Source organism: Takifugu rubripes, chromosome 13, assembly GCF_901000725.2.
Source record: "Takifugu rubripes chromosome 13, fTakRub1.2, whole genome shotgun sequence".
Classification (NCBI taxonomy): Eukaryota; Metazoa; Chordata; class Actinopteri; order Tetraodontiformes; family Tetraodontidae; genus Takifugu; species Takifugu rubripes.
Window position 1 is genome coordinate 9,625,875 of NC_042297.1, and position 26,164 is coordinate 9,652,038.

Consider the following 26,164-nt stretch of genomic DNA (forward strand, 5'->3'; position numbering starts at 1 on the left):
GTGCTCATTGACAAGGCAGCTCCAAAGAAGTGGTGTGAGCCAATTAGTGAAGGAAATTTCACCACACAAGAGCTGATGCTCCGCTCACAAGAGTGGATTGTTATGTCTCAGGTGAGTTAAACCGTTTTTTTACATGATCAAGGAGAAAGGAGATATTTCATTGTTTAATAACACACAGTGTGTGTACTCTCCCCACACCCAAGGGTATAGCCATACTCCTCCTCATCATCCCCTGTGTGGGTCTCACAGGGTACCTAATCAGAAATTGTTGCCAAGAGAAGAAGCAGACGGATCCCACTGTGGAAATGGAACTTCAGTAAATGTCTTGAAAAGCCTTTTCAAAAGTGCAGTCAGGACGCTTTGACAAAAGGTTTTCCCCTAAAGCAGCTCATGCGTCTTCATGGCTCTGTTGTCAGCGTGGATATAACTGTGCTTCTGTTTTTATTCTGTATTACCAGCGAGTATGTGATCGGCATCATGGGCTCGTTTCTCATTATTTGGTTTCACTTTTCCTTCTGAATCAGTTTGTTTTGTTGAGCAGAATCCTGTTGACATCAGCAACATCCCACTAAAAACAAGAGATCACCAGAAATCTTCTTGCCATCAATCAAAAAGGACACATTTAATTATTTAATTTGTTTTTTATTCAACTTTCCATGATTTTCCTCTTCCTTAGTTTTAGCTTAACTGACACAGGTGGTAATGACCAGGCAGCTATTATCAATCTGATGTATAATGTTGGTTCACTTATATTTGTTTGAGTGGTTGTTAACGACTTAATGTGTAATTTCACTTTAAATATCTTTGTTTTTCCATGTGACCGCGTTATCAGACTAATATCCAGCCAGTCCGACCCTGCTGATCAACAGTAATTCAGATCAAATCAGATTAATGATTCATCATCAAGATCAACAGGTTGTAGATATATATTCTGTAACAAATTGTGGGGCTTGTTTTTTGTTCTTTAATAAAATAATTGATTGGAATAAAGCCCTCAGAAAGTGTCTCAGTGACTCTATGAATGAGGAAGTTGTCTTTATCCACTGATTTACAGCTCTCTTTTGTTCTCTCTAATTCGCTCTTGTTTACACACATACATTTTAGATTCTGATTATTCTAGCACATCCTGTGGATCGCTGAAATTGTTTAAAAATCTGTTCTTGACAAAATCTCGTTTTTCCCTTTTGGTACCTAAAATACCGTAGAAATGATTTGACTGGGTGACATTTATCATCATGATTACTCATCCTGATTTTATTATTCCTGTTTTAAATAATATTCTTATAATCACACTAAATACACTTTTCATAACTTGATGTGAAATCATTTAATCTTCATAAATAATATCAGGGGCCATTTGGTTAGATAAATACAAGTGCTGTCACAGCCCCATTTCCCCAGTTCCCTCCTGCCCCAGTAATTTTCCACTCTCCCTGCCTCTGCTCCACTCTCCCTGCCTCTGCTCCACTCTCCCTCCCTCTGCTCCATTCTCCCTGCCTCTGCTCCACTCTCCCTGCCTCTGCTCCACCCTCCCTCCCTCCCTCTGCTCCATTCTCCCTCCCTCTGCTCCACTCTCCCTGACTCTACTCCACTCTCCCTCCCTCTGCTCCACTCCACCTGCCAGCCACTCCCACCCCGTCAGTTCAACTCCACTCACCTGCAGCACAGCTGCAGCTCATTCCCAATCAGCCCAGTTTATAAGCCTCCCCTGCACTCTCCGTCTTTGCCAGATTGTTCTTCTGCTTCGATGCGAGACTCACTCACTCACTCATTTGCTACCGCTTGTTCCTCCACTGAGGGTCGCGGGGGGACTGGAGCCTATCCCAGCACAATGGGCGGAGGCAGGGTACACCCTGGACTGGACGCCAGTCAATCGCAGGGCTAACACATATAGACACACAACCATTCACTCTCACACTCACACCTATGGGCAATTTAGAGTTTCCAATTAGCCTAATCCCCAATCATGCATGTCTTTGGACTGTGGGAGGAAGCCGGAGTAACCAGAGAGAACCCACGCAGGCACAGGGAGAACATGCAAACTCCACACAGAAAGTCCCCAATCAATCCCAACCGGGGATCAAACCCGGGGCCTTCTTGCTGTGAGGCAACAGTGCTAACCACCACACCACCGTGCCGCCCCTTCGATGCGAGACTTTCCAGCGTTATTTACCTTCCCTGATTACCTGTTCCGGACCCTGCCTGTCTTTGTTCTGCCTGCCTCGCCTGTTCCCTCGAAAACCTACCTGCTTTCTGCCCCTGACCACGACTTCTGCCTCAGCGTTTCTGGTTCCTGCCCGCTCGCCTGGTCCTGACTTCTCCGCCTGGCCCCGACTTCGCTGGTGCTCACCCCCAGTCTGCTCAGCTACATCGTCGGCCTCATCTCCTGTAAGCCCCGTTCTGTCACTCCCGCCCGCTGTAAACGGGACTGTACGGTTCCGAGGATTCACATCCTCCCACCTCGGTTCCGCACTCCGACTCTGCTCGACCCAATCCCCGAGCCTGAAACCACGATTACCACGGTCCAGTTTTCCAGAGTGCTGCTTTTGGGTCTTAATCGCTGCCGTCACATGTGTTGTCATCAAGCAATATTCTCTTCCAAGTTACCTGAACAAGACCAAAAGTTTTATAATTTTATTTGAATACACCATTAATCACACAATATGTGAAATTTGCTGTAAGATAATGATTTTTCAAGTTATAAATTCTAAAAGAATCAATTCTGAATGAATGTCTTTTTTTTATTCACGGTTAATCTTTGCTCTCACACATCTAGTTTCCAAATTCAAAAAAGAAACCAAGCATGTTTCCTCTTCAGCTGTTTTATGATGGTATATTAAACTTTCACCCTATCTGTTGGGAAGGAAGACTTGCTTTTCCGAATGCCACCTACTGTTTCCCTTTTTAACAGTTCATGTTTTTAAATGAGTTTATGCATGAAAATCAAATGAATGTACCCCCGCGCTACAGGAACGGAACTGATGGACTTCAGTCCTGAAGTTGCACAACAGAGCACAGAAGGAAAACATGTCCATGATGTCGGCCTCCATGCGGCATTGGCAAATATGAAAAAAGGAAAGACCGACAGTATCTCAGGGGGTTAGTCAGATTTCTCTTTTCTTTTCACACACAGCCTGAAGCAAGACCAGACAAGAACAACAAAACCAGCAAAACAACTGCTGTTAAGAATAAGAGGACGTCTACAGAGTGATAGGAATACCAGGGCTGATCTCTTGTTGATTTCCAATCAGAAGAGAATTAGTAGAAGTGGGAGAATAGGGAGCATATTTGAGGTGAGAAAAACTAGTCATATATTCTATTATGGAACCTAAAAAACAATGGCTTGCCAGGCTGAAAAATGAACTTATCAACAGTCCTCTTGTGTCAAATGCGGCTTTTGGTTTTATGATCATGTGACTAGAGAAGCTGGTGGAGCTGGAGTTTAAGTGTTATTGCAATCCTAAATGGAACGGACTGTTTTCATCAGCAAAGATGCAGATGTGACGAGTGGTTCAAGAAGACTGTGTCCAGTTTCGTGCCTGCTATCATGTGGCTGATCTTGTTGTTCTTCGACGGCCAGTACTTCACCTGTGCTAAGACAGACAGGAAAGGTAGATTTGCGCTCATTGACAAGGCAGCTCCACAGAAGTGGTGTGAGCCAATTAGTGACGGAGATGTCACCAGACAAGAGCTGATGCTCCATTCACAAAGGTGGATTGTTACGTCTGAGATGAGTTAAACCATTTTTTTATATGATCAAGGAGAAATGAGATATTTCATTGTTTAAAAATACACAGTGTGTGTCTGTACTCTCCCCACACCCCAGGTTATTGGCATGAGCCTCCTCCTCGACATCTGTATGGGTCTCATAGTGTACCTAATCAGAGAATGTTGCCAACAGAAGAAGAAGCAAACGGCTCCCACCTGGGAAATGCAACTTTGGGAAACGTCTTGAAAAGCCTTTTCAAAAGTGCAGTCAGGACGCTTTGACAAAACGTTTTCCCCTAAAGCAGCTCGTGGGTCTTCATGGCTCTGTTGTCAGCGTGGATATAACTGTGCTTCTGTTTTTATTCTGCATTACCAGCGAGTATGTGATCGGCATCATGGGCTCGTTTCTCATTATTTGGTTTCACTTTTCCTCCTGAATCAGTTTGTTTTGTTGAGCAGAATCCTGTTGACATCAGCAACATCCCACTAAAAACAAGAGATCACCAGGAATCTTCATGCCATCAATCAAAATGGACACATTTAATTGTTTATTACATTTTTTTATTTAACTTTCCATGATTTTCCTTAGTTTTAGCTTAACTAACACAGGTGGTAATGACCAGGCAGCTAATATCAATCTGACGCATATTTGTTTGAGTGGTTGTTAACAATTAAATGTGTAATTTCACTTTAAATATATTTGTTTTTCCAAGTAACCATAATTCAGGTCAAACCAGATTAATGATTGATCATCAAGATCAACAGGTTGTGGAAATATTTTCTGTTACAAATTGTGGGGCTTGTTTTTTGTCCTTTGGTAAAAGTATTGATTGTAATAAAGCCCTCGGAAAGTGTCTCAATGACTCAATGATGACTGAGATGATCGTCATGACTCATCCTGATTATTTTATTATTGCTGTTTTAAATAATATTCTTGGAATCAAACTGAATACACTTTTCAAAACTTGATGTGAAATCACCAGGAGCCATTTGGTTAGAAACAATATTCTCTTCCAAGTTACCTGAACAAGACCAACAGTTTTATAATATTTTTATTTCAATACAACATTATTCACACAATATGTGAAATTTGCTGGTAGATAATGAATTTGCAAGTTCGAGTTCTAAGTTCTGATAGAATCAATTCTGAATTAATGTCTTTTTTTTAATTCTTGCTTAATTTTTGCTCTCACACATCTAGAACACAAGCGTCGTGCTAGAGCAGCAAAGGTCATGAAAATGAGCAGCGTGATTCCAGCTAAGAAGAGCATCACGTCTACAGAGTGATAGGAATACCAGGGCAGCCTGTAGGACTCAGTCCTCAGGTGAGCTGCACCTTTGTGTCTCATGACAAACTCTATCCAGAAGAGGGCGCTGTCCAGCGGCTTCATCGGTGCGTCTCTGTGCAGTCTGGAGAGCCTCTGCATGTTCATCCTGTAGGAGGGATCATTCAAAACTTCCTGAATACCTTGAAAGAAGATCTCTTCAGTCATAGTATAAAAATCAAGGACCTTCCCTGCACCCCTCACTTCAAGTCTATTTATATTATCATTTTGATCATAAATCAGAGGAAGTCCAATGATGGGGACTCCGTGATACAGAGCTTCCTCAACTCCGCTCGTTCCTCCATGAGCCACAAACAGCTTTGTTTTAGGATGTCCTAAGAGATCATTCTGAGGCATCCAGTCCACCAGTAAAGTGTTGCTGCCCAGAGTTGCTGGTTTGGCACCCTTGTATCTCCAGATGACCTTCTGAGGCATTTTAGCAAAAGCTGCAGCGACCTTATCAGCCAGATCCTGAGGAAGCTCAGCAATGAAAGTCCCCAGAGACATGATGATGACTCCGTGTTCTCCTGAACTCTGCACAAACTCTTCCAGGTGTTCAGGTAAAGGCTTGGCAGGTTTACACTGGAACCCTCCAATATAGACGACATTAGGCATGGTGGGACGGGGATACTCAAACACAAAGTCCACTCTCATCAGCCACAGGTCAGCAGCTTGAAACAGAAAGAAGTAGTCGGTGCCTGGACCGAAATATTTTTTAATTAAGCCTTCAAAGGTTGGTGCGACATTCCAGTGCATTTGATATTGCAAGAACCCAAACATAAGCACATTCTGGAGTCTCTCAAAAAAGCTCATCTGATCTGACAGCTGTGTTCCTGTGAGTGGAATGTAAGAAATAGGAGAAGGTGTGATATCAAAATGACCTTCACCATGGCTCGTCCACCTGGCATTGAAAACCAGAGGCAACTTTAAATAGTTGGCAAGTATAGCACCAACGGGTGCAACAGGGTCTGTTAAGACAAGGTCATAGTTGGTGTTTTTTATTGACTGCATTAGATCTTTGTTCTCCAAGAGCATTTTAGCAAACTCAGATGTTTTTTCTAACATCTCCTGGTTCTTTTCTGCCTGTTCAATTTCCAGTTTGCAACGTGTCCAGAAAGACTTCCCTTCCCGACGGATCTCCAACAGCCTGGCTACGAAGGTCGTTATGAAGCTTTCGTCAAATCCTGAAGGGCTATCAAGCGTGATTGAATTGTAGAACGGAGACTTTTCTTCGATGTACCAGCTGTCTGATGACCGCACGACTGAGACCTGATGGCCCCTGGAATGAAGGGCCTCGATAATGACTTTCATGTTCACCCAGTGGCTCCCGTCAATCGGAAAAACGAGAACTTTCCCACCATGGACCACGGTCGGGCAGAGGAAGTATAGAGCCATCCACAACCAGAGGCCCTGCATTTTTACCCTGCCTCTAGAAGAGATCTAACAAAGACAAAAGTGATTGAGATGATTATTGACTGTCCATAAGCTGTGTGTGATAAAGTAATGCCTCCTCTATAATCACACTTGCATTACCAAAACAATAAAAAGCCATAAAATTTAACGATTCAAGTACGATTTTCGTCATACCCTGAAAACACAATTATTTCGTTTTTAAATCCAGGGAAAGATGACTTTAAAATAGCATTTTTTACCTTTGTGTCGCCTCTTATTCTATTCTTTGGCTGGAGAACAAAACAGATGCTTCACTCTTGATATTCCGAGCAGAAAAGGACTTTGGCACTGAAATACGGCGTCACTGAGCAGCGATAAGAATGCATTGGGGAGTTTGTGGATCACGAAGTGAAACATCAGGACCCTTAACCCTTGTATAATATTGTTGTTACTCAGCCAGCATTTGGGGAGTTTGATGGACCCGTTGCATTTTGTGGCTTTTAATGCCTCACAATCAAACACTTTTATGTTAAGATAGTGAACAGATGTTTACCTTATCCCAATTACAAGCAGTATAAACAATATATATGGTTAATATTTGCCCTTTACCTTTGTTAGGTCACATTTATAACTTATTATTTAAAACATAATAAAGAAAATCAATTAAAATCAAGATGAGTGATGAGTGTAAACAAATTTACAAGTGAAGCAAGGTTTTTCAAAACTACTGACTTTTATTTCTTTGAACTTGAAATTTAACCCATTCAGGTGCACAACACAAGCTGAACACATGAACGCAGAGTAAATATATCAGTCAAGACAACACATCAGCCCCATTGAACACATGGCCTTTTAGCCACTAGCCCAGGGGTGGCCAACCAGTCAGAGCCTAAGAGACATATTTTTTACTGTGTTACCGCAAAGAGCCACATCACACACATGGGCACACATGAACATCACCTCATCACCTCATCCCTTCCTCACACACACAGACCTCTGCTTAGCCAGATTTATTGTAAATGTCACACACCAACATGATAATGACAGAATTTGACTTCTACAGACCACAGGCCAGTCATTTTCAACAATGATCATTGTGTGCACTGTCACACACACAAACGCTCAATTCAACTAAGTCCACAAACAAAAATATAATAATTTTTTTAAAAAAATTCTCTTACTATGCATGTTGCTCAGTGGGACTTCTGGCATTCCTTGCTTTGAACAATCCTCTTCAAATCTGGCTTGTATTCAATTCTTTCACGTGGGTGCCAGTCAGAACAGATCGATGCTTTGATTTCACGTGTCTCAGGGTAGAAAACACAGACTCGCAGACGTATGTTGACCAAATATTGACAGTATCTAAAGCGCAGCCCATTTGACATTGGGGTATTTTTCCATTGGCACACTTTTCCAGAACTCAATGAACCCTTCCCTTGAAGCAGGTTTCAGTTGGTGCTCCTCACAAAGATTGATCATCTCCAACTCAGCTGCAGCCTCATCTGTTGCTAGCGGGGCTTTCCAACAGTGCGGCTCCACATTAAAAGGGGCAGCGAGGAATGCAATCTGTGGCCTTTTCAGTTGTAGATCACGGAACCGAGTCACGAAGCTTTCGTGCAGGTTTTCTCGTTTGGCTGTGCATGTTTTCCTGCCATTTTGAAGGCGAACTTGACACTAATTGTTTATCAAAAGATCTTGTCCCTACTGAGAAACTTTGCGCTATTTTCATCTAAGGCGCATGCGCTTTTGGCGAAAGTACCGTATTAAACTCAAGCGAAGCGAACACGCACATTAAAAAAACACAAACCCAAACTTCGACATGAACGTTAGAGCCGCATGAAACCAGGCAAAGAGCCGCATGCGGCCTGCACTAGCCTATACAACACATGAGGGGCAGAGCTTTATTGTGTGTGTGTGTGTGTGTGTGTGTGTGTGTGTGTGTGTTGCAGATATACTTTTAGCACTTGATGCATGTATATTGTGTTTTCCTGTCCATCTTGGGTCCGCACACTTCGCACCGCTTCTTCTTGTTGCTGCTGTTCACAACCTAGAATAATGAAAAGATCAGGAATTTTACTAACACCTCTCTCTCTCTCTCTCTCTCTCACAAGACATGAGTGCCAGACACGTACTGCAACAGCATCACACATTTACTTCAGGCTCTGCAGATTGTGGTTCTGTAGGTTGGGTGGACAGGGCACCAGCATTCTCCTTCTGAATCCTCCTCACCATGGCCGCAGAGGCTGGTGTTCTGGGGATATGTTTTCTTCTCTCGATTTGTGGTCTCACCAATGCCTTTCCCAGATCCACAAGAAAGAGCCGTCTTTTCTGGAGCTTCACTCGTTTCCACTCTGGGTTCGATGCCATCCAAATGACAAAGGCATTGTACGCTGAGATGTCCAACATGTCAAAGAATATCACCAGTGGCCAGCGTAGAGTCCTCCATTTGCAGCTGTAGGCCGTCACCAGCTTGTCCATGTTGTCTACCCCTCCTTTTGTGGCATTATAATCCATGATGATCTCTGGTTTGTGATGTTCCTGGTCACACATTCTTCCATCCCTGTGCAGTGTACTCATGAGTACCACATTCTTGCCTTTCTTTGGCACGTAGGACACCAGGGATGTGTCAGCCGTGTATGCAAACTGGGATGACTTGACAGGCCTGTTCTTTGAAGTCAGCAGTTGAGGTGGGAGCTCTGACCTGTTTTTCCTTATTGTTCCCACAATGGTCAGCTTCCTCTTCGGGAGCTCCTGTCCCAGTTTGTGCGAGGTAAAAAAAATTGTCGCATGTGATGTTGTGTCCACTGAATCCCTGAGACATGTCGAGGACAACTCTCATTCCTTGGTTTTTCTCGGGGGCTCCTCCATCAGGTTTCCCTGTGTAGACTTGTGAGACTATGAGGAAGTGGCATCACAGGCAGCCCAGATCTTTATACCATTCTTTGCAGGTTTAGATGGTAAATACTGCCGAAAGGGGCAGCGGCCCCTAAATGGCATCAGCTGTTCATCAATGGTGACATTTGGCCCAGGGTTGTACAGCAGGGGGAGGCGGCGCACCCACTTGTCCCACACTGTCCTGATGACACCTAGTTTGTCTCTCTGCCATCGAGCTGGTCTGTCATCTCAGTTGTCAAAGCGGATAATCCTGGAAATGATGTGAAAGTTTTCCAGAGACATTGTTGCACAGAATTTCTAGGTGCAGTCATGGTGTTGAGGGGATCCGGTTTGGTGACCTCAGGATCGGTTCTCTGCTTTTTGCGGATGATGTGGTCCTGTTGGCGTCATCGGCCCGTGACCTCCAACTATCACTGGATCGGTTCGCCGCCGCATGTGAAGCGGCTGGGATTAAAATCAGCACCTTCAAATCCGAGGCCATGGTTCTCGACCGGAAAAAGGTGGAGTGCCTTCTCCGGGTCAAGGAGGAGATCCTGCCCCAAGTGGAGGAGTTTAAGTACCTCGGGGTCTTGTTCACGAGTGAGGGAAGAATGGAGCGGGAGATCGACAGGCGGATCGGTGCGGCATCCGCAGTAATGCAGACTCTGCACCGGTCCGTTGTGGTGAAGAGAGAGCTGAGCCGAAAGGCGAAGCTCTCGATTTACCGGTCGATCTTCGTTCCTACCCTCACCTATGGTCATGAGCTTTGGGTAATGACCGAAAGAACAAGATCACGGGTACAAGCAGCTGAAATGAGCTTCCTCCGTAGGGTGGCTGGGCTCTCCCTTAGAGATAGGGTGAGAAGCTCTGCCATCCGGGAGGAGCTCGGAGTAGAGTCACTGCTCCTCCGCGTTGAGAGGAGCCAGATGGGGTGGCTTGGGCATCTAGTCAGGATGCCCCCTGGACGCCTCCCTGGTGAGGTGTTCAGGGCATGTCCCTCCGGTAGGAGACCCCCGTCGAGACCCAGGACATGTTGGAGAGACTATGTCTCTCGACTGACCTGGGAACGCCTGGGGATCCCTCCAGATGAGCTGGAGGAGGTAGCTGGGGAGAGGGAAGTCTGGGCTTCTCTCCTTAGGCTGCTGCCCCCGCGACCCGACCCAGTTGATAAGCGGTAGAGGATGGATGGATGGATGGATTGTTGCACGGAAAATTTCTCTGCCAGTTTCTGCATCCCACAGGGATTCTGCGGATTCCCCTTTGGACCTGAAAACTCCAGCAAGGATGAGAACTCCGAAGTAAGCATGTAATTGGGTTTGGTCCATTTCCTTCCACCTCTCTCCAAAAACACGTCTTCCTTCTAAATTAGTGCAGTCAAGAATAATTTCCTGGATGGAATCTGGGATGAAAAGCTCAAAAGAAGACTCGATGTCCTGTGTGTGAGTAACTGCCATCCGTGTTGGCCCTGGTTGCATCCTTATCACATTGGCAGCCTTGCGGGGTGGCTCTTTCTTGGGCGGGAAACCATTCAATTTCAGAATTTTTTGACATCTCACTTGCTCCATGCTGACTGGCTTGTTCTGGGCCTCGGGCTGGCTGCTGACTGCTTGGTCCTGGGGCTGGTTGCTGATGGCTTGGTCCTGGGGTTGGCTGTTGATGGCTTGGTCCTGGGGTTGGCTTTTGACGGCTTGGTCCTGGGGATGGCTGCTGACGGCCTGGTCCTGTGGCTTGTCTATGTTTTGGAACTGGCTGATGCTCAATCTCATCATCTTCTTCAGAGTCACTGTCAGACTCTGAATTTTCAGAAATTCTGAAACTCTTCTTCTGAATCCTCTCCCTCTACATCATCATCAAAAACTTCTCTATCTTCCAAAATCAATTCCAGGGCCCTCTGCGCAGAGTACCTTTTGGCCATCTTGATCGGTTGTGATAAGAAACCACACTGGCAAAGCCTTTGTGTTTCTGCACCTGCGGTTCCCAGACAATGTTGCAACATTGTTTGTCAACACTGTCTGCTCTCATTTTCTCGCACATTTGACCCTCTGATGTTCTGTGTACCTACACTCTGTCCTCCTCCTGTCTAGGCCTGCTGTGTGTGTGTGTGTGTGTGTGTGTGTGTGTGTGTGTGTGGTGCGTGTGTGGGCACGTATGTGTGTGTGGTACACAGAACATCAATTTCCCACACTTCTACTAGCCCCATTTTTTCTTTTAATAAAAAGTGAAAACAGGTCCCACAGACCCGAACACCACACAAGGGTTAAATACCTTCACATGTTGACTTTCCACCTTGCTGAAAACCACCTTCTCCTTGACTTGTCCCTGTCCCTCATGTTTCTAATCTGTGCTCTTATTCTCTCCATCTGACTTAACCAGCAGTTTCACACAGCTATGGTTTGACCCTGCTAGTGAGACACGTGCTAATAACATTCCCAGTGTTCCCAGGTCTCAGTTTCTGGAATACAGATGTTGTGAATTTCTTCTGGTGGTGGTCGAGAGGTGCTGATGAGAAAGGAATCTTCATAGACACCATAGACACACAGGACTTTGGGACAACTGTCCTGAAGAGAATTGTGTTTGCTTTTTTCTATACGTTTCTGTTTTCTGTTATAGTTAGTTTAGAAGTAAGGGATAGTATAATCTTTAGCAAGAGTAAAGATAAGCAGTCAGTTGACCCTTCCTTGACATGATTGTTGTTTAGATAGTTGTAATCAGCAGGAGACAGTCAGACGGGAAGTGTTAAAACCCCCGGCATAAAACTTGACAGCATAGTTTACTGGTGTTGATATGTTCCTCTGCAAGAAGCTGAACTTTCACCTGGCCATTTGGGAAACAACGGAAAACAAGGACTGTGTCAGCTTAAATCGATAGCTCCTATTTATACAGTCAAGTAAACACATTCAGGCTTCAGATACTACCCTGCTGATAAACAGTAATTCAGATCAAGCCAGATTAATGATTCATCATCAAGATCAACAGGTTGTAGATATATATTCTGTAACAAATTGTGGGGCTTGTTGTTTTTTGTTCTTTAATAAAAGAATTGATTGGAATACAGCCCTCAGAAAGTGTCTCAATGACTCAATGATGACTGAGGAAGTTGTCTTATGCTCTGATTTAAAGCTCTCTTTTGTTCTCTCTAATTCGCTCTTGTTACACACATACATTTAGATTCTGATTATTCTAGCACATCCTGTGGAACGCTGAAATTGTTGAAAAATCTGTTCTTGACAAAATCGTGTTTTTCCCTTTTGGTACCTAAAATACAGAAGAAATGATTTGACTGGGTGAATCATCGCCCATTATTCATCCTGATTATTTTATTATTCCTATTTTAAATAATATTCTTGTAATCTTGTAATTCATAAATAATATCAGGAGCCATTTGGTTAGATAAATAAATCAAGCAATATTCTCTTCCAGGTTACCTGAACAAGACCAACAGTTTTATAATATTTTTATTTCAATACACCATTAATCACAACACAATATGTGAAATTTGCTTTTAGATAATAATTTTTCAAGTTCTGATAGAATCAATTCTGAATAAATGTCTTTTTTTAATCACGCTTACTTTTTGCTCTCGCACATCTAGAACACAAGCATCGTACTAGAGCAGCAAAGGTCATGAAAATGATCAGCGTGATTCCAGCTAAGAAGAGCATCACGTCTACAGAGTGATAGGAATACCAGGGCAGCCTGTAGGACTCAGTCCTCAGGTGAGCTGCACCTTTGTGTCTCATGACAAACTCTATCCAGAAGAGGAGCTGTCTATCGGCTTCATCGGTGCGTCTCTGTGCAGTCTGGAGAGCCTCTGCATGTTCATCCTGTAGGAGGAATTGCTTGAAACTTCCTGAATAACTTAAAAGAAGATCTCTTCAGTCATAGAAAAAAAATCCAGGAGCTTCCCTGCACCCCTCACTTCAAATCTATGCACATTATCAGGTTGATCAAAAATCAGAGAAAGTTCAGTGATGGGAACTCCGTGATAGAGAGCTTCCTGAACCCCGTTCGTTCCTCCATGAGCCACAAACAGCTTTGTTTTGGGATGTCCTAAGAGATCATTCTGTGGCATCCAGTCCACCAGTAAAGTGTTGTTGCCCAGAGTTGCTGGTTTGGCACCCTTGTATCACCAGATGACCTTCTGAGGCATTTTAGCAAAAGCTGCAGCGATCTGATCAGCCAGATCCTGAGGAAGCTCAGCAATGAAAGTCCCCAGAGACAATCGGAAAAACGAGAACTTTCCCACCGTGGACCATGGTCGGGCAGAGGAAGCATAGAGCCATCCACAACCAGAGGACCTGCATTTTTGCCGTGCCTCTAGAAGAGATCTAACAAAGACAAAAGTGATTGAGATGATTATTGACTGTCCATAAGCTGTGTGTGATAAAGTAATGCCTCCTCTATAATCACACTTGCATTACCAAAACAATAAAAAGCCATAAAATTTAACGATTCAAGTAATCTTTTTGTCATACCCTGAAAACACAATTATTTCATTTTTAAATCCAGGGAAAGATGACTTTAAAATAGCATTTTTTAACCTTTGTGTCGCCTCTTATTCTATTCTTTGGCTGGAGAACAAAACAGATGCTTCACTTTTGACTTTCCGAGCAGAAAAGGACTTTGGCACTGAAATACGGCGTCACTGAGCAGCGATAAGAATGCATTGGGGAGTTTGTGGATCACGAAGTGAAACATCAGGACCCTTAACCCTTGTATAATATTGTTGTTACTCAGCTAGCGTTTGGGGGGTCTGATGGACCCGTTGCATTTTGTGGCTTTTAATGCCTCACAATCAAACACTTTTATGTTAAAATAGTGAACAGATGTTTACCTATCCCAATTACAAGCAGTATAAAACAATATATATGGTTAATATTTGCCCTTTACCTTGTTAGGTCTTGATGTGTTTGAAAGATGACTGAAGAGATCTTCTTTCAAGGTATTCAGGAAGTTTTAAAAACGATCCCTCCTACAGGATGGACATGCAGAGGCTCTCCAGACTGCACAGAGACGCACCGATGAAGCCGATGGACAGCGCCGTCTTCTGGATAGAGTTTGTCATGAGACACAAAGGTGCAGCTCACCTGAGGACTGAGTCCTACAGGCTGCCCTGGTATTCCTATCACTCTGTAGACGTGATGCTCTTCTTAGCTGGAATCACGCTGCTCATTTTCATGACCTTTGCTGCTCTAGTACGATGCTTGTGTTCTAGATGTGCGAGAGCAAAAAGTAAGCGTGATTTAAAAAAGACATTTATTCAGAATTGATTCTATCAGAACTTGAAAAATTATTATCTAAAAGCAAATTTCACATATTGTGTTGTGATTAATGGTGTATTGAAATAAAAATATTATAAAACTGTTGGTCTTGTTCAGGTAACCTGGAAGAGAATATTGCTTGATGACCGCACATTTATTTATCTAACCAAATGGCTCCTGATAATTTTTATGAATTACAAGATTACAAGAATAATATTTAAAATAGGAATAATAAAATAATCAGGATGAATAATGGTGATGATAAATGTCACCCAGTCAAATGATTTCTACGGTATTACTGTTTATCAGCAGGGTAGTATCTGAAGCCTGAATGTGTTTACTTGACTGTATAAATAGGAGCTATCGATGTAAGCACTTCAGAGTTCACCAACAGGACCACGAAACCTCCCCCGGGCGAACTGCAGTGTCCGATAGATACCTGACTGTTCTCTCCAATAAACATATGATAACCAAGTCGGTGTCTACGAAGATTCCTTTCTCATCAGCACCTCTCGACCACCACCAGAAGAAATTCACCACAAAGCTGGCGTCTCGAACAGGATCGGTTGTGGCTGTCTTCTTCTCCATCTGCTTCCTCGGACCAACTCCCGCTCCAAGCCGGCAAGTAAAGTGAAGATTTTTTCACATATTGGGATTCTGGTTAGTTCAATTAAGCTTTTGGGGGAGTAATTTAGACACACTGTAAAGATAATTAGTTTGGGTGTACATTTTTGTGTCGATGTTTTAGAATACTTCTTCTAAATCTTTCAATTTGACCTTTTTTTTGTTTTGTGAAAGACTGAAGTAGTGGCTCTGGAGGAGAGACAGGCCATGAGATTTATTGCACTGCTCATTTCAGCTAAAAAGGACAGCTGATTCTGAATTTATCGTTTTCGGTCTGTACACTAGTGTTATGTACAGGATTGGCAACTGAGCGTGCTGGCACGAGGAACGTGTTGGTGTTATGGCCAGGAAATGATGTTATAGTTTTAATAGCCGCGGTGTTGGATCGCAATACCTCACATGTGTCACTGCTAATCCGCGTGTTCTTTGAATGAAGACTTCAAGAAGAAAAATCCCAAAATGTATTTAGCAAATAGAACCAATTCAAGATACAAATATTACAGAGCTCTGGGCCAGTTCATAACCCTACAATAACAAAGTCAAATGCCAGGGCATGAAGTCTGACAACCTAACTATCCCTTGACCCAGTCTTTTATAGAAACACATATGTAAATTATTGATGCTAATTCAGTCCAATCCAGTCCTAAACAAACAATTCTAAACAACAATCATGGGACAAGTCAAGGAGAAGGTGGTTTTCAGCAAGATGTGAAGGTATTTAAATACCTTCACATGTTGACTTAACACTGCAATCTGCAATAATCATTTGTTGTTTTAACGGTCATATTCAGAGTTTGCTTTCAATCCTGATTTGGAATTTAATATTAAAATCAGGATGGAGGCCAGATTGTGTGATTCCGCGGCTGTCTTTCCGCCTTGCTGAAAACCACCTTCTCCTTGACTTGTCCCTGTCCCTCATGTTTCTAATCTGTGCTCTTATTCTCTCCATCTGATTTAACCAGCAGTTTCACACAGCTATGGTTTGACCCTGCTAGTGAGACACGTGCTAATAACATTCCCAGTGTTCCCAGGTCTCAGTTTCTGGAATACAGATGTTGTGAATTTCTTCTGGTGGTGGTCGAGAGGTGCTGAAGAGAAAGGAATCTTCATTGACACCGACTTGGTTATCATCGATGTCTATTGGAGAGAACAGTCAGGTATCTATCGGACACTGCAGTTCGCCTGAGGGAGGTTTCGTGGTCCTGTAGGTGAAGAACTCTGAAGTTCTTACATCGATAGCTCCTTCTTATACAGTCAAGTAAACACATTCTTCTCCAATGACCTCATGATACACAATATAGCAAACCCAATGGCATAGAGTTCAGTTAGTACCAAAAATGGGAATAGTAGAATGGCTTCATGATACACCTCCTCATATGGTGAACAACCAGGAGTCTACGGGCTCCAGCATCTCCTCTTAGCAGCTTCTCTTAGCAATAACAAGACTTCAGATATACATGTTAAATACATAAAACACATCAAACAGTAGTTTTTGAATTTGTAGTTCATAGTCCCCTGATGACGGATCTTCAGTTGTTCCACATCTTTATCCAGGGTCCTCCAGCATCTTTCACAGTTCATTTTGAAGTTCTGTGTCCATTCTGTCATCGAATCCTCAGAAGTGTATTCAGACAGGTGCACCAACAAAGTTCACCACAAGTTGAGACTAGACTTCGAAGACTTTTCTCCTGACCAGGTGAAGTCGCGCTCCGATCAGACACGTACTCTGCCACTGTAGTGAAGAAAGGTAACGGGCATAAGGCGTTAGAGGCAAAATGTGTGAATGTAATGTTTAACCTTTGAGTTATATTTAGACCTTCGCAGTTAATGATTATGCAGACAAAACGTACTAGCCACTGTCACTGTTCGAGCACCTGCTATATGTATACGTGTCACTGCTTAAATGTATGCTTTAAGATGGAAAGTCCGGGGAAGTTGTTAGAGGGTTAATGGAAAGTATGGGAGTAGCCAAGGCATGGTCTGGGGATGGTCTGTTGAGTTTGTTTTAAAAAAAACCATGTAAGGTACACCTGACTTCTGATAAGTAGGGAAAAAGGTACCTAACGGTGGAAAATGAGTAAAAATAGCTAATCAGAAGGAGGAGCCCGGGGCGGGGTAGCCCCAGGCTCCAAATAGTATAAAAGAAGGACAATTCTTGTCAGTATTCAGACTTAGCCCGGGCTACTTCTCATGCATGGTGAATTGTGGATCGACAATAAACCATTGTTTGGATCGTGAACCAGCTGACCCTGACTCATCATTCGACTTTGTTGTGGTATCCCCGCACTTCAATTCATTGGCACTGGCATAGGTATATTTGACTTAATGAAAACATAAGTTTGAGTGTTTTAGCTTAGGGGAAAATCCACTACACCACGCTGTCCCAGAGACTCTCCTCCTCCACCCCAGGGTTGTCTCTTTTATTAAAATAGGCATGATTACACAGCGGGAGGTGTATCTTAGTTACATAGACTGCAGCAGATACATTTCTCACACAGGTGGGGGAAAGTTTATGCTCGCCGAGTCACATTGTTCATGTTTTGACTATATTGGAGCGGTTCCCAGCCTACGCACAGGTGCACAGGCCTGAGAACCCTAACCTAAGCAGATATCACACATTATTGTTTATTCCTCCTTACTAACTCGCTCACATACAGATCCGTTCCCACACTCCACTTTCCCACATTTTAATCCTTCTCGTATTACCTACGAAACTACTCTACTTTTATCAAAATAGCAATTACATAAAATGCAATTTGCGATATTTCACAACAATTCGAACATAGTTGTCACCCCAGTGTAGATCCCCAACTACTGTCCTGGAAACAGATAAGAGAGATGCCACTATCTTTGCAAACAAAACATTGGTTTCATTAAAAAGGTATACAATACAAACATATCAAAGCATGAGTAACACAAATAAGTAAATGATGTAACCATTTCCCCCTTGTCACCAGTACTACAACGAAAGAAATGGAAACATAGACACCATTAATGCAAAAGATAACATAAGAATATATCTCAACCGATTATACTGGATCTTATCAGAAATGTCCTCCTCATAATCTGAAAATAATTTTTCATAATCAATTGAAATAAAGTTCTCCACACATAGACAAGTAAACCTGCAAGAAGAAACTTCTATATTTCTAGGCTTTTCTTTATTATGTGTGTGTGTGTGTGTGTGTGTGTGTGTGTGTGTGTGTGTGTGTGTGTGTGAACCATGCGGTCCTGCTGGATCACAACCAGTTTTCTTTATCTCCACACAGACTTATCTGATGTTTTTTCACGACCAGGACAACCCTGAGGTCCTCTTTAAGCTTCAGATAAACTCTCAAACGTTCTATCTGAGGTACAAAAGTGATTTTCTTCTTTCTTTTTTAGAGTTTCAATTAATTACAAAAGTCTTTCTGCCCCCTCCCTTTTTCCATTTCTTTTTAACAACAAACTATGAGAAGGTCCCCATAAGATCACTCTTACAAGGACAGAGAGAGACAGAGAGAGTGACGGCAACGTGGGGGGTTAAACAAACACACTAACAGAGCTCAAAATCAAATCACAAACGCACACACACTACCTGCATATGCAGATTTAGCCTATTATGACATGTCCGGTACCGCTGTCAGAAATCACAGTTTTTGCCACGTCAGAGAGGACACCTATAATAACCTATAACCCCAGATTTCCAGCCACACAAGAGGACACACAGGACTTTGGGACAACTGTCCTGAAGAGAATTGTGTTTGCTTTTTTCTATACATTTCTGTTTTCTGTTATAGTTAGTTTAGAAGTAAGGGATAGTATAATCTTTAGCAAGAGTAAAGATAAGCAGTCAGTTGATCCTTCCTTGACATGATTGTTGTTTAGATAGTTGTAATCAGCAGGAGACAGTCAGACGGGAAGTGTTAAACCCCCAGCGTAAACTTGACAGCATAGTTTACTGGTGTTGATATGTGTTTCTATAAAAGACTCCCTCTGGACTGTTTGCCTGATTCTGCCTGCCTCCCGGTTACTGAACTTTTGCCTGCCTCGACCAAGTCCACTGTCCTGCCTTCGAACTGTTTTTGGTGTGCCAGATTGCAGTTAATAAACCTATTAACTGATCATCAGTTCATTGCCTATTTTGTACTGCACTTGGGTCCATACCATACCTGTCAGTTTCTGTTACAGTTAGTTTAGAAGTAAGGGATAGTATAATCTTTAGCAAGAGTAAAGCAGTCAGTTGACCCTTCCTTGACATGATTGTTGTTTAGATAGCTGTAATCAGCAGGAGACAGTCAGACGGGAAGTGTTAAACCCCCAGCGTAAAACTTGACAGCATAGTTTACTGGTGTTGATATGTTCCTCTGCAAGAAGCTGAACTTTCACCTCGCCATTTGGGAAACAACGGAAAACAAGGACTGTGTCAGCATTCAATGTAACGGGAAGAAGATGAGGTCATCCAAGAAGAAGGACTGGATTGGACTGAATTAGCATCAATGATTTACATATGTGTTTCTATAAAAGACTGGGTCAAGGGATAGTTAGGTTGTCAGACTTCATGCCCTGGTATTTGACTTTGTTATTGTAGGGTTATGAACTGGCCCGGAGCTCTGTAATATTTGGATCTTCAATTGTTTCTATTTCCTCAATACATTTTGAAATTGGTATTTTTCTTCTTGAAGTCTTCATTCAAAGAACAGATTAGCAGTGACACATGTGAGGTATTGTGATCCAACACCGCGGCTATTAAAACTATAACATCATTTCCTGGCCATAACACCAACACGTTCCTTGTGCCAGCACGCTCAGTTGCCAATCCTGTACATAACACAGTGTACAGACCGAAAAAGATAAATTCAGAATCAGCTGTCCTTTTTAGCTGAAATGAGCAGTGCAATAAATCTCATGGCCTGTCTCTCCTCCAGAGCCACTACTTCAGTCTTTCACAAAACAAAAAAAAGGTCAAATTGAAAAATTTTGAAGAAGTATTCTAAAACATCGACACAAAAATGTACACCCAAACTAATTATCTTTACAGTGTGTCTAAATTACTCCCCCAAAACCTTAATTGAACTAACCAGAACCCCAATATGTGAAAAAATCTTCACTTTACTTGCCGGCTTGGAGCGGGAGTTGGTCCGAGGAAGCAGATGGAGAAGAAGACAGCCACAACCGATCCTGTTCTTGACGCCAGCTTTGTGGTGAATTTCTTCTGGTGGTGGTCGAGAGGTGCTGATGAGAAAGGAATCTTCGTAGACACCGACTTGGTTATCATATGTCTATTGGAGAGAACAGTCAGGTATCTATCGGACACTGCAGTTCACCCGGGGGAGGTTTCGTGGTCCTGTTGGTGAAGAACTCCGAAGTGCTTACATCGATAGCTCCTATTTATACAGTCAAGTAAACACATTCAGGCTTCAGATACTACCCTGCTGAGAAACAGTAATTCAGATCAAGCCAGATTAATGATTCATCATCAAGATCAACAGGTTGTAGATATATATTCTGTAACAAATTGTGGGGCTTTTTGTTCTTTAATAAAAGTATTGATTGGAATAAAGCCCTCAGAAAGTGTCTCAATGACTCAATGATGACTGAGGAAGTTGTCTTTATGCACTGATTTACAGCTCTCTTTTGTTCTCTCTAATTCGCTCTTGTTTACACACATACATTTTAGATTCTGATTATTCTAGCAGATCCTGCGGAACGCTGAAATTGTTTAAAAATCTGTTCTTGACAAAATCTTGTTTTTCCCTTTTGGTACCTAAAATACCATAGAAATGATTTGACTGGGTGACATTTATCATCATGATTACTCATCCTGATTATTTTATTATCCCTGTTTTAAAAAATATTCTTGTAATCTTGTTATTCATAAATAATATCAGGAGCCATTTGGTTAGATAAATAAATGTGCGGTCATCAAGCAATATTCTCTTCCAGGTTACCTGAACAAGACCAACAGTTTTATAATATTTTTATTTTAATACACCATTAATCACACAATATGTGAAATTTGCTGGTAGATAATAATTTTTCAAGTTTGAGTTCTAAGTTCTGATAGAATCAATTCTGAATGAATGTCTTTTTTTAATCACGCTTACTTTTTGCTCTCACACATCTAGAACACAAGCATCGTGCTAGAGCAGCAAAGGTCATGAAAATGAGCAGCGTGATTCCAGCTAAGAAGAGCATCACGTCTACAGAGTGATAGGAATACCAGGGCAGCCTGTAGGACTCAGTCCTCAGGTGAGCTGCACCTTTGTGTCTCATGACAAACTCTATCCAGAAGAGGGCGCTGTCCATCGGCTTCATCGGCGCGTCTCTGTGCAGTCTGGAGAGCCTCTGCATGTTCATCCTATAGGAGGGATCATTCAAAACTTCCTGAATACCTTGAAAGAAGATCTCTTCAGTCATAGTAAAAAAATCCAGGACCTTCCCTGCACCCCTCACTTCAAGTCTATGCACATTATCAGGTTGATCAAAAATCAGAGGAAGTCCAATGATGGGAACTCCGTGATAGAGAGCTTCCTGAACTCCGTTTGTTCCTCCATGAGCCACAAACAGCTTTGTTTTGGGATGTCCTAAGAGATCATTCTGAGGCATCCAGTCCACCAGTAAAGTGTTGTTGCCCAGAGTTGCTGGTTTGGCACCCTTGTATCTCCAGATGACCTTCTGAGGCATTTTAGCAAAAGCTGCAGCGATCTGATCAGCCAGATCCTGAGGAAGCTCAGCAATTAAAGTCCCCAGAGACATGACGATGACTCCGTGTTCTCCTGAACTCTGCACAAACTCTTCCAGGTGTTCAGGTAAAGGCTTGGCGGGTTTACACTGGAACCCTCCAATATAGACGACATTAGGCATGGTGGGACGGGGATACTCATACACAAAGTCCACTCTCATCAGCCACAGGTCAGCAGCTTGAAACAGGGAGATGTAGTCGGTGCCTGGACCGAAATACTTTTTAATTAAACCTTCAAAGCTTGGTGTGACAAACCAGCGGATTTGATATTGCAAGAACCCAAACATAAGCACATTCTGGAGTCTCTCAAAAAGCTCATCTGATCTGACAGCTGTGTTCCTGTGAGTGGAATGTAAGAAATAGGAGAAGGTGCGATATCAAAATGACCTTCACCATGACTCGTCCCCCTGGCACTGAAAACCAGAGGCAACTTTAAATAGTTGGCAAGTATAGCGCCAACTGGTGCAACAGGGTCTGTGAAGACAAGGTCATAGTTGGTGTTTTTTATTGACTGCATTAGATCTTTGTTCTCCAAGAGCATTTCAACAAACTCAGATGTTTTTTCATACATCTCCCGGGTCATTTCTGCCTGTTCAATTTCCAGTTTGTAACGTGTCCAGAAAGACTTCCCTTCCCTCTGGATCTCCAACAGCCTGGCTATGAAGGTCGTTATGAAGCTTTCGTCAAATTCTGAAGGGCTATCAAGCGTGATTGAATTGTAGAACGGAGACTTTTCTTCGATGTACCAGCTGTCCGATGGCCGCACGACTGAGACCTGATGGCCCCTGGAATGAAGGGCCTCGATAATGTATTTCATGTTCACCCAGTGGCTCCCGTCAATCGGAAAAACAAGAACTTTCCCACCGTGGACCACGGTCGGGCAGAGGAAGCATAGAGCCATCCACAACCAGAGGCCCTGCATTTTTACCCTGCCTCTAGAAGAGATCTAACAAAGACAAACATGATTGAGATGATTATTGACTGTCCATAAGCTGTGTGTGATAAAGTAATGCCTCCTCTAATCACACTTGCATTACTAAAACAATAAAAAGCCATAAAATTTAAAGCTTTTCGTCATACCCTGAAAACACAATTATTTCTTTTTTAAATCTTTGGAAATATGACTTTAAAATAGCAGTTTTTACCTTTGTGTTGCCTCTTAGTCTGTTCTGTGGCTGGAGAACAAAGAAGATTTTTCACTGTCAACCTTCCGAGCAGAAAAGAACTTTGGCACTGAGATATGGCGTCACTGAGCAGCGATAAGAATGCACAAATTCACGTGGAACACACGAGGTGAATTGTCAGGACCCTTAAATACCTTCACATGTTGACTTAACACTGGAAAATGCAATAATCATTTGTTGTTTTAACATTTGAATTCAGAGTTTGTTTTAAGTCCTGATTTGTAATAAATATTGGAATCAGGATGGAGGCCAGATCGTGTAATTCCGTGGCTGTCTTTCCGCCTTGCTGAAACCCACCTTCTCCCTGACTTGTCCCTGTCCCTCATGTTTCTAATCTGTGCTCTTATTCTCTCCATCTGATTTAACCAGCAGTTTCACACAGCTATGGTTTGACCCTGCTAGTGAGACACGTGCTAATAACATTCCCAGTGTTCCCAGGGTCTCAGTTTCTGGAATATGGACCTGGATGTTTCCTTCCTTTTCTTGCTGTTAAAAATTCTGTCTGTTCTGCATCTGGGACTCGAGTCCACATCCAGCAACTGACAGGAATCTCACTATCATTCAAATGTTGTCGATGCAGGTCAAAGTTTCCAAATTCAAAAAAGAAACCAAGCATGTTTCATTTTCAGCTGTTTTATGATGGTATATTAAACTTTAACCCTATCTGTTGGGAAGGAAAACAAGACTTGCTTTTCCGAATGCCACCTGTTGTTTCCCTTTTTAATAGTTCATGTTTTTAAATGAGTTTATGCAATAAAAACAAATGAATGTACCCCCGCGCTACAGGAACGGAACTGATGGACTTCAGTCCTGAAGTTGCACAACAGAGCACAGAAGGTAAACATGTCCATAAAGTGAAGGTAAACATGTCCATGATGTTGGTCTCCATGCGGCATTGGCAAATATGAAAAAAGGAAAGACCGACAGTATCTTGGGTATCTTAGTATCTTAGTCAGATTTCTCTTTTCTTTTCACACACGGCCTGAAGCAAGACCAGACAAGCACAACAAAACCCAGCAAAACCAGAAAAACAACTGCTATTAAAAATAAGAGGACGTCTACAGAGTGATAGGAATACCAGGGCAGCCTGTAGGACTCAGTCCTCAGGTGAGCTGCACCTTTGTGTCTCATGACAAACTCTATCCAGAAGAGGGCGCTGTCCAGCGGCTTCATCGGCGCGTCTCTGTGCAGTCTGGAGAGCCTCTGCATGTTAAGTGCGTACAGAGGCTCATTCAGCACTTCCTCTATGGCCTTCTGAAAAATGTCACTGTCTAATTCAGAAATATCTAAAAGCTTGGTGACGCCTTTTGCCCTCAGTCTGGAGAGATTGTCAGCCTGATCAAACACCAAGGGTATTCCTACAATTGGGACCCCGTGATAAATCGCTTCATATATTCCGTTTGTTCCTCCGTGACTAATAAAGAGTTTTATAGCCGGATGTCCTAAGAGATCATTCTGTGGCATCCAGTCCACCAGTAAAGTGTTGCTGCCCAGAGTTGCTGGTTTGGCACCCTTGTATCTCCAGATGACCTTCTGAGGCAATTTAGCAAAAGCTGCAGCGACCTTATCAGCCAGATCCTGAGGAAGCTCAGCAATTAAAGTCCCCAGAGACATGATGATGACTCCGTGTTCTCCTGAACTCTGCACAAACTCTTCCAGGTGTTCAGGTAAAGGCTTGGCAGGTTTACACTGGAACCCTCCCATATAGACGACATTAGGCATGGTGGGACGGGGAAACTCAAATGCAAAGTCCACTCTCATCAGCCAGAGATCAGCAGCTTGAAACAGGGAGAAGTAGTCCGTGTCTTGGTCAAAGTAACGGCTGACCACCGCAGAATAATGTGGCCCCACAACCTGCTTATAGAGATGCATCCTCATGATGTAAAAAAGCAAGTTCTTGACCCTCTCAATGAAATTCATCTTGTCAGATAATTCTGAAGGTGGAAGTGGGACGTAGGAGAGGGGAGAGGGTGCGACAGCAAAGTGGGCCTCGCCGTGGACGGTCCACCGAGCATTGAACACCAACGGCAACCCGAGGCGGTGAGCCAGAAGGACCCCTCCTCCGTTGGCAGGATCTGTCAGAACTATGTCAAACTTGGAATCTTGGAAGGATTCCATCAAGTCTTCATTCTCAAACATGTGCACAATCGCTTCACATATTTTCCTGTGCAATTCATAGAAGTTGTTTTTTAACTCGCTGTCTAATCCAAAACGGGACCAAGCGTTGCCTTGGTGACGTTTGATCTTGACAACTTCAGTAACAAAGTGATGGAAAAATGTGTTGTTTGCCCCGACGGCGACATCGAGTGTGATGCTCTTGTAATGTGGGGACGTTTGGCTGATGTACCAGCTGTCTGCAGCCCGGACCACCGTCACATTGTGTCCTCTGGAGTGCAGCTCCTCAATCAGGACCCTCATGTTCACCCAGTGGCTTCCTTCGTGTGGAAAAACCAAAACATTACCACCGAGAACCTCTGGAATCATGGAAGTGGGAAGGCAGATGACGGTTGCAAAGAGCAAAAACATGATGAAATCTTCCATCCAGAAATTTAAAAAAAGCAAAATCGAGAGCGGATTCCAGAAAAGACTGCCAAAAAGTGGAGCAATAAAGAGAAGCGGTTGAAACAGGGTTGCAGGGATTTAACTTCCTGCATGCTTCTCTGCTTTTGTTTGACTGCTCTCATGTGTTCACAGCACATGGAGCCCCTCCCAGTAAATAACACACTCGTCTTTGCCAAGAGCTCTCCCTGCCTTTTCCTGCTGAGCCTCAGTGAGTACCGGTAGTTACGGTTACGGTTGCATAACCCACCCGACATGACTCTACTGCAAATATTGATGCGAAACCTTCTTCATAGGGAAGCTGATGGCAGTAAACCAGCTACACAGCGGTATCTGCTACATGATTCACCATTACCATGATCCATTAAATTACACTGTTAAAAAGCAATAAAAGTCTGTATTATCTTATGTTAATTTCCATTAAACTTCCCTACTCTGTTTTCTCCTGTTACCCTTTACACTTTATATGGCACTTCCCTTTTCTCAGATACTCCATTATAAGCTGAGCTCTTG

At 43.0% G+C, this 26,164-nt stretch overlaps 2 protein-coding genes and 5 pseudogenes across 2 annotated transcripts in view; 1 reads left to right on the forward strand and 6 right to left on the reverse strand.

Annotated features, from left to right (window-relative positions):
- The window catches only part of LOC115252190 (uncharacterized), an 8,228-nt gene extending 7,097 nt beyond the window's left edge, over positions 1 to 1,131 (forward strand). Inside the window, exon 3 of the transcript XR_003890609.1 lies at positions 501 to 1,131. The gene's annotated coding sequence lies outside the window, so the exon portion shown is untranslated. The remainder of the gene's footprint in view (positions 1 to 500) is intronic.
- The window catches only part of LOC115252170 (UDP-glucuronosyltransferase 2A1 pseudogene), a 17,759-nt pseudogene extending 10,781 nt beyond the window's left edge, over positions 1 to 6,978 (reverse strand).
- Positions 4,597 to 14,210, reverse strand: LOC115252168 (UDP-glucuronosyltransferase 2A1 pseudogene; annotated as a pseudogene).
- LOC115252178 (piggyBac transposable element-derived protein 4-like) lies at positions 8,166 to 9,724 on the reverse strand (annotated as a pseudogene).
- Positions 9,777 to 12,034, reverse strand: LOC115251987 (uncharacterized). The gene is made up of 2 exons (XM_029846073.1): positions 10,383 to 12,034; positions 9,777 to 9,783 (listed from the first exon to the last, which is right to left on the reverse strand). Exons 1-2 carry the CDS (start codon positions 11,066 to 11,068, stop codon positions 9,777 to 9,779), a joined length of 693 nt encoding a protein of 230 aa, XP_029701933.1. The 5' UTR covers positions 11,069 to 12,034.
- LOC101065864 (UDP-glucuronosyltransferase 2A1 pseudogene) lies at positions 12,720 to 26,152 on the reverse strand (annotated as a pseudogene).
- LOC115252186 (UDP-glucuronosyltransferase 2A1 pseudogene) lies at positions 21,323 to 22,333 on the reverse strand (annotated as a pseudogene).
- Positions 26,153 to 26,164: the final 12 nt, after the last annotated feature.